Consider the following 15207-nt stretch of genomic DNA (forward strand, 5'->3'; position numbering starts at 1 on the left):
AGCCTAAGAGAGTAATGTTTTTATCAACCTGGTTTCTCTGCAGGGGAAACTGACCAGTCAGGGCAAACTGCTGCAGCAGGAAACCTTTTTTGTTACGGTGCAAGACGCCGGCGTCCTGTCCCGCTCGAAGGAACGACGAGTCTTCTTGTTCGAGCAAATCGTGATCTTCAGTGAGCTGCTGAGAAAAGGCTCGTCCACACCTGGCTACCAGTTCAAAAAGAGCATCAAGGTATTACAAAAAGTGGGTTAAAGGTCTGTGATCAGTGAACTGGTTTAAGAACACAAAAGCTCACACATGTCCTGACTTCCGTCTTTAAAACCAGGTTTTCATCCACATTTGATCATGTTGGACAAAATCATTGGAGAGCACCGAGCAGCGTGTGTGTGTAGATGGTTGCAATAAAGCTGTGCCCATGCTTGTGTGCATGCAGTATGTTCATCACAAAGACGCAGCAGACTGTGCTTTAAATGAAGTGTATATGAGCAGGTCATACTGAAAAATGAGAATATACATAGACCTCCTAGCGAGCTCCTCGAACCACGCCCTCCTCCAGGCTCCTGCAGGAGAGGACCTGGTGGTTTGTGGGATGGTGTTGGTCTAACACTGTAAACTATCTTTTCCACGCAGGTATCCTACTTGGGTCTGGAGGACAGTGTGGATAATGATCCCTGTAAGTTTGTGTTGCTGAGTCGCGGATCATCGGAGCGTTTCACCCTGCAGGCAGCCAATGTTGACATTAAGCAGGTCTGGGTCCAACACATTCAGGAACTCCTGGATGCTCAAAGCAACTTCCTGTCTGGTGAGGAAACACTGAGGATCTTTGTGTTCAGCAGAATATTACTTTGTTTTCACTCGAGCTTCACGTTTGTGAAAGCACGTTACAGGTTTTTTGTTATTTTCTCCTAAATTTTAAGGATGCTACTTTTAATTTTTAACCTAGCATGCTTTAAAAAAATGATTGTACAAACTGGCACATAATCGAGAAGACGGTTGCTTTCTGGCTGTGGTGCCTTCACCACCTAAAATGAAACTGCCATGATCATAAAGTAGTTTAGGTGGAAACATGATAAAGCCTGATATCTGTCACTTCCTTAAGCTCGTTCCCAGAAGGTAGGCAACCCATCCAAACAAAAATAACGACCCCCGTGTTTTCTGTCTTACCTTTAACAGAAATGCAGTTTGTGTGTGTCTATAACAAAATGTCCTGAAATATGTCCCCTGTTGTACTTAAATGAGCCTCATCTAAAGTGCTTTTTCTGTCTGTAGCTCTGCAGTCACCCATCGTCTACCACAATCAGCAGAGTGGAGGAGGCAACAGCTCATCGCTGACCAGAAACCGCTCGTCCTCAGGGAATCAAACTACCGCGTCCTCTCACAGCCGACCCTCGTCAGTGGTCGGCCTCTGCAGTACGGAGAAGGGGAAGAGCCAAGTCAAAGTCTCCACCTCTAATGGAGGTTCATCGTGTTTTGACTCCACGGTGAGTGTGTGCAGGTTATATGATTATCAGCTTACCTTTATTTTTTTTATAAATTATTTTTACTTTTAATTTGAGGATTTTATTGTTTTGTTTTTGGTTATTTAGTTTTAGAATTTTGTGTGGGTCTCATCTAAGCACAGCCTGCAGACTGCACCAGGCACTCGCTAAACTGGGGCACTAAACAGACTTTTGTAAGTCAAAATGTAGGCTACTGCAGGTGTAGCAGCAGTTCAGTTTGTGTGTATGTCGGCTTGTCCATGTATGATTTGTTCTAATAGCCCAGTTTTCATCCATACGTCCTGGTTCCTCCATACCTGACACAGACTTTGTTAAACCAGTAAAAGCTGGTATGGCTTTGGTTATGAAGGCCGGCCCGTGGGGTCTGATCCATAGATCCATAGCTCCACCATGATAGGGGCAACAATGGGCACATGAGCATCAGCACATCAGAGTCTGATGAACCACGTTTTCATTGACACAACATCAGTGATGCACGTGTCCAGGTGCATGTGCATCACTGATAGGGAACACTTGGCACTGTGGGAGGAAGGCAAGCCGAGACTGTTGCTTTGGGCAGAACCTTGGCTACGTATCACCCTCCTAAGTACTGTTGCAGATTGTGTTTAGCACTCTCTGCAAACAGCTGATCTAATAAAGTTTCTAATATACCATCAGGTGTGTCAAAGATGCTCAATGCAGCCACAGATGAAGCACCTTAGTTTGGGCTTGAAACCAAGTATAACTACAACTAAACTGCTTTTGTTCATTTTTCTTCTCGTTGTTTTGACTCGGCTCCCCACTCCTCATCTCCTCGTCACAGTATTGGATCAGTTATGCCTCTTTGTTAATTATTATTATTGTTCGTAATAATAATAATTTGATTTTAATAAAATGAGCGTGTGCTGCTGATTCAAGTAATGAAACCTGTGTTCACTGCTGTTCTCCCTCCACTCCTGCTCCTCAGCCCTGAACTCCCTCTGCTCCTCCTCAGGTTGACACCAGCTGTATCACAGCATTTCTGTTATCCAGCCCACAGTCGCTCCTTAACCTCATCCTCAATTGTCCACATTGTGTCTCCTCCATCCTGCTCCTCTTTTTCTTCTGCCTTTCCTTTCCCTCGTCCTGTCGGCCATTCTTTCCTTCCCTCCTGTCTGCAGGACAACAACGACATCACTTCCACCATGCTGGTCACTCAGGACTACTCGGCGCTCAAAGAGAATGAGATCTGTGTCAGTCAAGGAGAGACCGTTCAGGTCATGGCCACCAATCAGCAGAACATGTACCTCGTTTACCGGCCAGCCAACAGCCAGTCGCCTGCCGCGGAGGGCTGGGTGCCAGGACACGTCTTAGGCCCGCTCACAAAGCCCATTAAAGACTCTTCTTCTACTTGCTCCTTCTCAGCAGCCGTAACAGATGCCAACAACATCAAGTAAGTCCCCACCCACCCCGCACATCTTTCCCTGCAGACTGAAGCACTTCTGGTTGGGCTTGAAACCAAGTATTCGGATTGAATGAGAGGACTAAGCTGACAAAGGTCTGTCTAAATGTTTTTGTTCTTTACTCTGACTCTGTTTCCATCACCAGCTCCTCAGCTGTCTGCGTCCTGTGTTTAAAAAGCAAACACAAAAAAATGTTGGACTTTGTTTTTTCTTGTTTTGAAGGTACAGAGTTGTTCTCTAACTGTCCATCAAGCTGCTGCAATGACTTTGATTTCTTGAGCCGGTCACTTATCGGCTCTGTGGCGATGACGTTTAAACAAAAAAGCAAAATAAAAAAAGGTTTTGAGGCTTGAAACTAACAAAAGAAAGAAAAACAGCTGAAAACTTTGAGGCGATTCCCACAGAAATAGACAGGATAGAAAAAACTTGTACCTTGTTCCTAACTGGAAACCAGAAAGTGAAAAGTGTGGAGCTAAAACCGACTTTTTACTTCAGTTCCTAACACTCTGCATTTTCTTCTGTTTTTGTACTTTTTTTTTTTATTTTTCCTGCTTTCTGTAAAAAAAAAACCAAAAAACCAAAAAAAAAAACCCCTCACCTCACCTGGGTCATTGCGGTGGCCTCAGTCCTGTTCTCCTCACAGATGTTTGTTTATTCCTCTTATTGTTGCTGCCCTACTAATAATTATTTTATTCCACGGACAAAGTTGTATTTAATTCTTTTTTTGTGTTGAATTTATGTTGGCAGTTCACTGTACAGAGTAAAAACATTGACTGAGGCTCTACAACATTCCTGTTTTTGTTTTGTTTTGTTTGTTTGTTTTTGTTTTGTTTTTTTTAACTAAAAAAAACCTTTTGCACTATTTATGACAAGTAAAATATGAATGAAGTCAGGCTGTGCAATATGTTTGGTGGCAAGGTCAGCATTGTACTCTTGGTAGTCTATTAATAATACTGATTTTAAATTTGTTAAATAAACCTTTTGGACTTGAGCACGAGTTAACAAAGCGGTGTCAAGGTGAAGATGTTTTATTTGACATTTGGCTGATGATGGGTGACGGTTTGTAGTAGTTTTTAATATTTGTAAATAAACCACAACAGCAAATGTGAACCCGAGTGTCTGCCTGCATGTGTGTTGCACTGTTATACCATTTTAGAAGTAAAGCTCTCTTAAAATGAGCCAAACATCATCACAGAGACACGTTTTTGTGACAAAAATAAATGTAACTATCAACAGATATTAGCAGACCGTGAAGAAGTAACGACGGCGATCTCATATCCACACCTGAAGCTGAAATACATACATAGAAATACTACTGTACAGAATACCACTTTGAGTCCAACCTGAGAAGTGTCAGCATTGTTTAGGTTGGTGTACAGGAGAGAAAGAAGTTCACGGACACAGAAATATCAGACTAGTTCAAAGTTGTCATCCAAGCAGACTTTGTGCTGATTCCAGCTCTGCTTATTGGGAAGTTTCTAGATGAAAGATTTCTGTTAAGGTTTTAATGCCAAGAACCAAAAATCCCCACAGCCACACTGTAGATTCAGGTATATAAACCATTTACTGCGTTTTGTTCCTGTTTGGTTAATTTCAGCTTTTTGTGTATGTTGTTACATTTGATTTGTTTCGTTTCAGTTTTCACTAACCTCACGGTTTGACCCTCCACAGAAGCTACAAACTCTAAACTTAAGTGGTTTAAACTTCAGAGCTTTGAATAAATGTAGCAGCATTTGGTAACTGAACAAACTGTAAAGCCTTTAAAAACTTCTCAGAGAATAACTGTGGTTTATTCTCAGCTGCTTTTTCTCCTTGATGTGTTTTTAGGAGTTGAGCTAACTTTGCACTCTCTGCCTCACCTGTGTGTTTGGGGGTTTAAAAAAACCAAACCACAAGCTGCAGCTCATAGTTTGGCTTTTTGGTCTTTTAAAGACCTTGAGGATTCCCATTAAGAGAACTCATGACCCGTAGAGCCACATTAATGGGTAATGCGAGAGCCTGGAATAAATCAAAATGACTAACACAAGGTTAGAGGTGAACAAAAGAGATTTATGTAACTTTCCTTTTTAAGCTGCATCGCATCGACGTGGGCGGGAAGTCCTACTAATCATAACTATGTATTTAAAGTTTACAGGAACTATAAAAGATTGAATTTAACAAATTAAAAACATCATTGCACTAATTCTTGTACATAGAAGTCCAGCTGTGTCAATAAAGTCAGAACTCTCTGTCATCTGCTCTAATGTTCGTCTTCATGAACCAGAAGAGTCTGGCTGCAGATTCAGGGACTGGTCCTGTCTGGATTTTCTCAGACTCGAGGTGTACAGCCATTCTTTCTGTTGAAAAGTGTTTTTTGTTTGTTTTTGTTATTGCAGTAGCTGTCTTGTTTGTAGAGAATGTATTTTTGCTTTGTTGGAGGCTAACATCCAGAAGAGCAGTTTTGGGATGCTTCAGGTACTTCCTAAAAGATTTCCAAATGTATGTAAACATCTTTCAGTCTTACAATAACTCATAAACTGAAAACATGTCCAAGATGACAAAAGTTCAAACCCCAATAGATAATTTATCGATACTATTGTGGTCTTGTCTGTATCTATTCACCTTATGAAGCATTACATCATGTCATAAGCTGTCACCATAGCAACCTGACAGGTATGTTGCTGCTGCAGCCAGACTCAGCTGGACACCTCTGAGCTTCGCTTTGATTGGCTGGTTGATGTTTGTTGTTCCCATACTGTACAGGAAGTCTCTGTCGTGGAACACACTGCGTGCCAGGAAGCGCGCTGAAGACAAGGATGCCTTCTCAGTAGGGGTCAAAGGCCAGGAGAATGGCCTTCTCCGTAAGCCCAAAGAAATCACTCCTCCTACCCCGTTCGCCTCGTCCGACCCTGTGGTGAAAGGCAAAGTGAGTAAAGCAGGCCGACGGTGCGCACTGGTGATGTTATGTGTGTGCCAAAACCCCTCACCTCCACCGCCCCACTCGGTTTATGTTCTTTGTCCTAACCTCAGTTTGTGTGCGTGTGTGCAGAAACCTGTAGACACACACACAGGTGGATGTGTCTCAGTGGGACTCCAGGAGTGGTTCTCAACCTGCATGACGCATGAATTCAGACTGATCGGTTTTATTTCTTGGGATCACGTCTGTCCTACGGGACCACGATTTCTCTATTAAAAACACATTACTGGCTGCAGCTGATGGAGTTACAGAGTAGCACAATTACTGCCATCGACAAAATCTCGAGCATTGCATTGTGGGAGAGACTGACTGGGATATTTTGTGGAATCTTTGGAACAAATGATTGACTCAGAATTCAGTCAAAAGACCAGGAGTGACATACTGTTAAAGATTTTCTTGGAGTGGTAACTGGATATGCAGGAAGCCAAACATACATCATATCACAGGTAAACTGTCAGTCATTTGCAGTATTGAAGAGTTATAAAGAGCTCTAAATATTTATATAGTTATATAGAGCTTTATCATATTCTGCTCTACACATTAGCATGTTCATTTATGCTACATTACCCAGTATTAGCTTCTAAAAGTTGCTTTAATTCAAGGATTTTTCCCCCAAATTTTGTATTAACTGTTGAGGAATGGCAGCAGGTGTTACACATAATCATCCATTCAGAGGCTCAAAAGTCATTGGTTAGTTTGCACTGCCAGCAGTTTCATGGCCTTTTGAGGTCTGCAGCCTCTTTATTTTGTAACAAATGAAACTTGAGCTTTTCACTGTGAAAGAGGAAGTTATCATTAGGCTTAAAAACTAGACATTTTAAATATAATATAGACAAAGTATTCAGAATGAGCTCAAACATGTGTAGCAGTAATGTTAATCTGTTAAACACTGATGTGTTGTAAGGTGTTTGTTTCCTAAAGGAATAGTTTGAAAAATACTTCCACTACTTATTTTTTTCAGCTAATAATAAATATTTTTCTGGTTATATATTTATTTCTTTAACAATAAACGTAATGATATTTCACAAATCTCCTGTCAGGAAGGAGTGCAGAAAGGTAAGACTGCCCATGTAGAGTACAGATCCAGTTTATCTTGCTAACAAGCGGAGGACGATGTCTTTGTGTGTGGCAGATGGCTCGTTTCCATCTGCACTCCACTGCCCAGAGCAGTGTGTCCACCTCCGTACTCGACCGTGGGGATGTTGTTACTTGGTTCACATTAAGGACTTCTCTTCATTGAAAATTCTGAGTTGTAGGGGATCAATTACTTATTTCACTCAGTTACAGATCAATTTATGACTTTTATGTGTTTTTCTGGAATTTTGGTTGATATTCTTTCTCTCTCCATTAAAATGAAACTACCATTTAAATTAGAAACCATCTGTTTCTTTGGGAGCAATCTTGCAAAGAAATTCAGCATCATTATTTTCCCCTTTGTAATATCTACTTAGACCTTGTTGAAGTCAGTTGGCTAAATCCAAAAAGAGCAGTGAATTTTAGCTGGTCACAGCCTTTATACAAAATATACTTGTGCTCACATTAGAAATTAGTCTGACTTGTTTGTTTTCCGCACATGCAACCACTACAGCTGCTCTTACAGTCTCTATGCCTATCAAATCCCACTTAGAATAGAATAGAATAGAATTCAACTTTATTGTCATTGCACATGCACAGGTACAGGGCAACGAAATGCAGTTTGCATCCATCCAGAAGTGCTTTAGTGATATAGATATATTACAATATATATTAGCAATAATATAGATATGTGAGTATATTACAGAAATGGGTCTATTATGGAATGTTATAATGTACACGGTATGAAGTATGTTGTGAATAGTCTATAACTATAAGTATGTACAGGCTGTAGTGAGTACAAGCTATGTACAGGATATGAACAGGATATAAATATGAAAAACTATACAGAATATGAAATAAATAACTTTACAGAATCTGAGATATACAGCTATACAGAAATGGGAACTATGCAAGTTGTAAACAGTTGTAGGATTAAAGATTATCGAATGTACAGAATGATTATTTACACAGAGCTATACAGTAGTGCAGTTAAGATAAGTGAGGGTGTAGATAGTTTCTACAGAGGCTATATAAAGTGCTAGTGGTTGTGAGTGGTGGTTCAGTCCATGTTATTATTGTGTGTTTGAGGGTACAGTTGTCCATTGTGTGTATGTTCAGTCCATGAGTTTAACGTGGGTCAGATGTCAGGAGGCAGAGTTCAGGAGTCTGACAGCTGTGGGGAAGAAGCTGTTCCGGTACCTGGTGGTCTTAGTCCGGAGGCTCCTGTGGCGCCTCCCAGAGGGCAGGAGGGTGAAGAGTCCATGTGATGGGTGACTGGGGTCTTTGATGATTTTCCCAGCCCTTTTCAGACACCGCTTCCTGTAGATGTCTTTTATGGCAGGAAGTGGTGCTCCGGCGATGCGCTGGGCAGTTTTCACGACCCTCTGCAACGCCTTCCGGTCCGAGGCAGAGCAGTTCCCGTACCAGACTGTTATACAGTTGGTCAGGATGCTCTCGATGGTGCAGCGATAGAAGTTCACCAGGATGTCTGAGGACAGGTGGTTCTTCCTCAGAGTCCTCAAGAAGAAGAGGCGCTGGTGAGCCTTCTTGACCAGCTTGGAGCAGTTGGTCGTCCAGGTGAGATCCTCGGAGATGTGGACTCCCAGGAACTTGAAGCTGCTCACACGCTCCACAGCCGTCCCCTTAATGTGGATGGGTGGATGTGGGTCAGCATTCCTCCTGTAGTCCACGATGAGCTCCTTGGTCTTCTCGGTGTTAAGCAGCAGGTTGTTTCTGTCGCACCACTCAGCCAGACGATCCACCTCCTCCCTGTAGGCGGCCTCATCGTTGTCACTGATGAGGCCAATCACCGTGGTGTCATCTGCAAACTTAATGATGGTGTTGGAACCATCAGCAGGTCTGCAGTCGTGGGTGAAGAGGGAGTAGAGGAAAGGGCTCATCACACAGCCTTGTGGTACACCGGTGTTCATTGTGATGGTAGATGAGCAGTGGTTATCCAGCCGGACATGTTGGGGGCGGTTGGTCAGGAAGTCCAGTAACCATTTGCAGATGAGGGAACTGATGCCCAGGTCTGTCAGTTTCCTGATGAGTTGTGAGGGGTGGATTGTATTGAATGCTGAACTGAAGTCTATAAACAGCATTCTGGCGTAGGTGTTGTTGTTGTCCAGGTGTGAGAGGACAGAGTGCATTGCGATGGAGACTGCATCCTCTGTGCTCCTGTTCTGGCGGTATGCGAATTGGTGGGGGTCCAGGGTGGGGGGGAGACAGGATTTGAAGTGTGCTAGGACCAGTCGCTCTAAGCACTTAGTGATGATGGGGGTGAGTGCTACTGGGCGGTAATCATTGAGGCAAGATGGGTTGGAGTTTTTGGGTATCGGGACGATGGAGGTGGATTTGAAGCAGGCCGGTACCACAGCGTGGGCCAAGGACAGATTGAATATGTCTGTGAGCACTCCTGCAAGCTCCCCAGAACACGCTCTGAGAACACGCCCGGGGATGCCATCAGGGCCTGCAGCCTTGTGGACATTGATCCTGCTCAGCACCGCTCCTACATCGGTGGGGGAGAGAGTCAGAGGTTGGTGGTCTGGCGTCATGTCTGCTTTGGTTGTGGTTGTGGGGTTCCCTCGCTCAAAACGAGCATAAAAGTTGTTGAGCTCGTTGAGGAAGGAGACATCAGAGGATGCGGGGGAGGGTTTGGTGGTCCTGTAGTCTGTGATGGTCTGGAGTCCTTGCCACATGCGTCGGGGGTTGGAGTTGGAGAAGTGTTCTTCTACCTTCTTTTTGTAATGGTGTTTGGCTTTTTTGATGCCCTTCTTTAGATTAGCCCTGGCTGTACTGTAGGCGTGTGCATCTCCTGACCTAAAGGCAGTGTTGCGGGCCTTCAGGAGGAGACGAACATCCCGGTTCATCCAAGGCTTCTGGTTGGGGTACATGGTGATCAGTTTCTGGGTGGTGACACTGTCTGTGGTTTTGGAGATGTAATCCAGTACAGATGAGGCGTACTGGTCCAGGTCTGTGTGGGTGAACATATTCCAGTCTGTGTTTTTAAATCTGTCCTGGAGCACTGCGTCTGTCCCCTCTGGCCACACTTTAATTGTCCTCACAGCAGGTTTCACACGTTGGATGAGTGGTGAATACCGAGGTGTGAGGAACAGGGAGAGATGGTCCGATTGTCCAATGTGGGGGAGGGGTGTGGCTTTGTAGGCTCCAGCCAGGTTGGAATACACATGGTCTAAAGTCTTGTCTCCTCTGGTGTGGCAGGAGACATGTTGGTGGAATCTGGGGAGGACTGTCTTTAAGTTGGTGTGGTTGAAGTCACCAGCAACAATAAAAGCAGCCTCGGGGTGTTTATTCTGGTGTTTGTTAATGGCTGCAGAAAGTTCTTTCATGGCCAACCTAGCATTAGCGTCGGGGGGTATATACACGGCAGTGAGTATGATCGAAGTGAGTTCTCTGGGGAGATAATAAGGTCTGCATTTGACCATTAAAAACTCCGCATTAGGTGAGCAGTGACTCTCAGTAGTAGTGGAGTTCATGCATCAAGCATTGTTAATATAAATGCACAAACCTCCACCTCTGGTCTTGCCGGAGTCATCTGCTAGCCTGTCGGCTCGGTGTGTGTGGCGTCCTGCTAACTCGATAGCATTGTCCGGGCAGCTGTTGTTCAGCCATGTTTCGGTGAAAAACATGACATTTGAGTCCATAATCCGTCTGTTGTTAGTGATGGAGAGCCGTATCTCATCCATTTTGTTTGCCAGAGAACGGACATTGGCGAGAAAAATACTGGGTAAAGGCAGCCGGTGTGGTGTTAGCTTTAGCTTAGCCCGTAGCCCTCCGCGCCTACCTCGCCTTTGTTTACGATCTCGGCGCCGTCTGCGTGCACTTCCGCCCGGCCGGGGAGAGTGGGCAGCCTCCGGTGTTCTGGAGATCTCTGGGATGAGTCGGAGATCGGCGATAAAACTGTTGGAGTTGTGAGTCCAGATGTCCAGAAGCTCTTGTCTGCTGTAGGTCAGCAACGCACAGCAATTCTGGACGAATAATCCGGTTAAAAGTAGATAAAAAACCGCTAAATAGCAGATTCTGGAGAGACACTGAGCCTCGCGTTGTTCACGCGCCGCCATCTTGGATCATCACTTTAACCCATATACACTATACTGCCAGAAGTATTCACTCACTCATCCAAATCATGAATTCCAGGTGTTCCAATCACTGCCATGGCTACAGGTGTATGAAATCAAGCACCTAGGAATGTAGACTTTGTAAAAGAATGATCCGCTCTGTAAATTTCAGTGTGCTACAGTGATAGGACACCACCTGTGCAAGAAGTCCAGTCGTGAAATGCTGAGGCACATAGTGTGCCAAGGTCAACCACCTTTGGGAAGATGAGGAATAGCTCATGATTTGAAATATATCACATCCTCTGCCATGGTACGGGCAATCTTATGGCATGGACAAGTGAAACCAGGTTACCACTGTTAAATAATGATGTGCTTGCTCATTGAAGTGGCATGATGAAATCTGAAGTGTACAGGGCAATACTCACAGTGTGACTGACTCAAAGCATACTGCAAAAGCAAACCAAGTTTCTAATTGCACTGAAATTACCTTTAATCGCCAACCCAACCAGATGTTTTTCATTTTACTGAAGGCGAAACTGAAGGCAGAGAAATCCACAATCAAACAGCAACTGCACTAAACCCATAGCGGAGCATCTCAAGAGAGGAAACAGCGTTTGGTGATGTCCAAAAACAATTCTTATGATTCATTTGGCAACTTAATTTTAAGCCTCTATTTTTTTAATTCCTGGTTTTAGCACAATTGGATACGTCATGTGACACTTTATGTGTTGCATTTAATGCTCGTCATTCATTTTAAAAAGCTGATCTCCAGTGAACAGTGAAAAAACTGCATCTCCAATCAGTGAACAGCTGCAGTTGATCTTGTTGGCAGTGATGTAGGCTGTGGCTGGATATAGACTTCAGCTGTGGTTCAGTGTGTGGTGCTGTGAATACTGTATGTCTATGCAAGACTGTTGGAAGATGCAGTGATTTTATGAAAGAATTTTTCTTATTAACATAGTATAATCAAAACGGAGCTGCTGCATGTATATGTATTACAACCATGCAACTTATGCTGCAGCCATAAGAATATCAGCACAGCCAAAATCTTGAGTAACCATCAGCCACAGGCTGCAGTCATAATCACAGATGCAATCTCTTTTTGAGAGACTTAACATATCAGATATAAATTGTCTTTTTGTGTATATATATATATATATATATATATATATATATATATATCTAGCGTTATAATAATCTTATGAAGACAGATACTCTAAGATCCACCCATCGATCTTCTTCCGCTTATCTGAAGCTGGGTCGTGGGGGCAGCAGCCTAAGCAGAGAAGCCCAGGCCTCCTCCTCCCCATCCACCTCCTCTAGCTTGTCCAGGGGAACACCAAGGCCTTCCCAGGCCAGCCGAGAGATATAATCTCTCCAGCGTGTCCTGGTTCTGCCCTGGGGGGCCGCCTGCTGGTGGGACATGCCCAGAACACCTCACCCAGGAGGCGCCCAGGAGGCATCCTTGTCAGATGCCCGAACCACCTCAGCTGGCTCCTTTCAATGTTGAACACCTCCTGGATGGCCGAACTCCTCACCCTATCAGTAAGGGAGAGGCCATCCACCCTTCAGAGGAAGCTCATTACTGCCCCTTTTCTCCGCGATCACATTCTTTTGGTCACTACGCACAGCTCGTGACCATAGGGTGAGGGTAGGGACATAGATCGACCGGTAAATTGAGAGCTTCGCTTTTTTCTGCATCACTGCAGCCGCAGCACTAATCACCACCCTGTTGATCTCCCGTCACTCATAAACAAGACCCCGAGATACTTAAACTCCTCCACTCGGGGCAGGAGCTCTTCCCTGACTAGGAGTGGGCACTCCACCCTTTTCCAGCTTAGGACCATGGCCTCACACTTGGAGGTGCTGGTTCTCATTCCCACAGCTTCAGATTCGCCTGTGAACCATTCAAGTGCAAGTTGGAGGCCATCACCCAATGAAGCCAACAAAACCACATCATCTGTGAAAAGCAGAAATGAGATTCTGAGACGACCCAAATGAAAGCCTTCCGCCACTTGGCTCCGCCTAGAAATTCTGTCCATAAAGATTGTGAACAGAATCTGTGACAATGGGCAGAGTCTATCGCTCACCGGAAACGATTACTTATTGCTTATGGCTATGCGGACCAAGCTCTTGCAACGGTTGTTTAAGGATCAAATGGCCTGTAGCAATGGGCCAGACACCCCATACTCCCGTAGCACCTCCCATAGCACACTCTGAGGGACACGGTTGAGTTCCTTCTCCAAGTCCACAAAGCACATGTAGACTGGTTGGGCAAACTCCCATGCACCCTCAAATATCATTGAGTGGGTAAAGAGCTGGTCCAGTGTTCCACAACCAGGACGAAAACTGCATTGTTCCTCCTGTATCCGAGGTTTGACTAATGGATGAACTTTCTTTTCCAACACCCTGGCATAGACTTTCCCAGCGAGGCTGAGTGTGTGTGATCCTCCTATAGTTGAAACACAACCTTCTTAAAGATGGGAACCACCACCCTGGTCTGCAAATCCAGAGGTACCGCCCCTGATCTCCACTCAGCATTGTAGAGGATTGTCAACCAAGACAGCCCTATAACATTCAGAGCCTTCAGGAATTCAGGGCGAACCTCATCCCTCAGGGGCCCTGCCACCAAGGAGTTATTTAACTGCCTCAGTGACCTCACCTACGGAGAAAGAACCCCTTGTCCCCAGAGTCTGCTTCCTCCACGGAAGACATGCCAGTGGGATAAAGAAGATCCTCGAAGTATTCCAGCCGCCCGACAATGTTCTCAGTTGAAGTCAGCAGCGCTCCACCCGCACTATACACAGTGCAGGTAGAGCACCACTTTCCCCTCCTGAGTCGCCTGGCCGTTTGCCATAATCTCTTTGAGGCCATCCGCATGTCTTTTTCCACGGCATCTCCGAACTCCTCCCACACCCAAATTTTTGCTTCAGCTACTGCCCAAGCCATGTTCCGCTTGGCCTGTTGGTACCTATCAGCTGCCTCCGAAGTCCCACGGGCTAACGAAGCCCGATAGGACGTCCTGGTGCCATATATACTTATAGACACCCTTAAGTTCAGACATGGTGTTCATTATTGACAACAACAACAAAATGCTGCTCGGGTTCAGATCTCACTGTTGTTGCCCACATGAACGTTGAAGTTTTCCAGTAGTACAACAAAGTCCACAGGTGGAGCATCCTTGAGCATGCTGCCCAGGGACTCCAAGAAGGCTGGGTGCTCTGAACCGTCGTCCAGCGCATAAGCACAGACGACAGTCAGGACACATTCTCCGACCCAAAGGTGTAGGGAACAAACCCTCTCGTCCACCAAGAGAAACACCATAGTACAGGCAGCAAGCTGAAGGGGATACTAGGATACTCACCCAGCGTCTGTCACCAAGGGCAACTCATGACTGAGACAGAGTCCAGCCTTCTCAGGAGACTAGTTCTAAGCCGTGCGTTGAGGTGAGCCTGACTATACCTAGCCAGTACCGCTCAACCTTACGCACTAACTCAGGCTCCTTCCCCGCCAGTGACATTCTCCTAATTGCTAGTCTTGGTAGCCAGGGATCGGTCCGCCAGGGCCTTCACTTATTGAACCTGACCTTCCTGTGGGTAGTGGGCCTACAGGAGGATGGGCCCGTGTCCCTTTCAGGCTTTGGCCAGTCGGGCCCCATGTACTAATGCATGACCCAGTTTGCCAGTTTGCCATTGGAGACCCTAATAGGAGGCAAAGCCTCCCGACAACATAGCCTCTAGAATCCCTGGGACACACACACCCCTCCACCACGATAAGGTAGCGAATCATTCCAAGAGTCGTACTACACTCCCCAACCAAAGATTTTGGCTTATCACAGGTTTAACAGTTTGAACATTTTCTGGGGATTAAGTCAGATTTACAGTCTTAAAGGACTGATTAGTAGCCTCAAAACTTCTAATTATCACTTAATCGAAAGACAAATGGTGGCAGTTTTACAGTGTGTCAGAAAAATCCAAAAGGACTCTCAGGTGAGTAGGATCTGAAGTGTCCACTGTAGCCACTGTTTTGCTCTCATTTTTTCTCATATTCTCAGAATCTTTCCTTTGTTCTCTTTCATCTCTTTTCATATTTGACATCATTTTTTCTGTTTTGGTTCTGCTCAACTTCGTCTGCGTCTGTCCCCCCTCGTACTCTTTCCTCCTGTCGTTCCCGTTTTCCT

General features: G+C 44.9%; 1 protein-coding gene across 3 annotated transcripts in view; it reads left to right on the forward strand.

Moving 5' to 3' along the window:
• kalrna (kalirin RhoGEF kinase a) overlaps positions 1-15207 on the forward strand; it is a 152010-nt gene that overhangs the window by 127755 nt on the left and 9048 nt on the right. For all 3 annotated transcript variants that reach the window (XM_040034117.1, XM_040034118.1, XM_040034119.1), the window contains 5 exons: positions 44-229; positions 629-800; positions 1268-1479; positions 2637-2908; positions 5661-5823. In XM_040034117.1, the coding sequence (XP_039890051.1) occupies positions 44-229; positions 629-800; positions 1268-1479; positions 2637-2908; positions 5661-5823 (1005 nt within the window). The remainder of the gene's footprint in view (positions 1-43; positions 230-628; positions 801-1267; positions 1480-2636; positions 2909-5660; positions 5824-15207) is intronic.

This window comes from Simochromis diagramma, unplaced genomic scaffold (genome assembly GCF_900408965.1).
Source record: "Simochromis diagramma unplaced genomic scaffold, fSimDia1.1 OVJJ01000176.1, whole genome shotgun sequence".
In the NCBI taxonomy this organism is placed as follows: Eukaryota; Metazoa; Chordata; class Actinopteri; order Cichliformes; family Cichlidae; genus Simochromis; species Simochromis diagramma.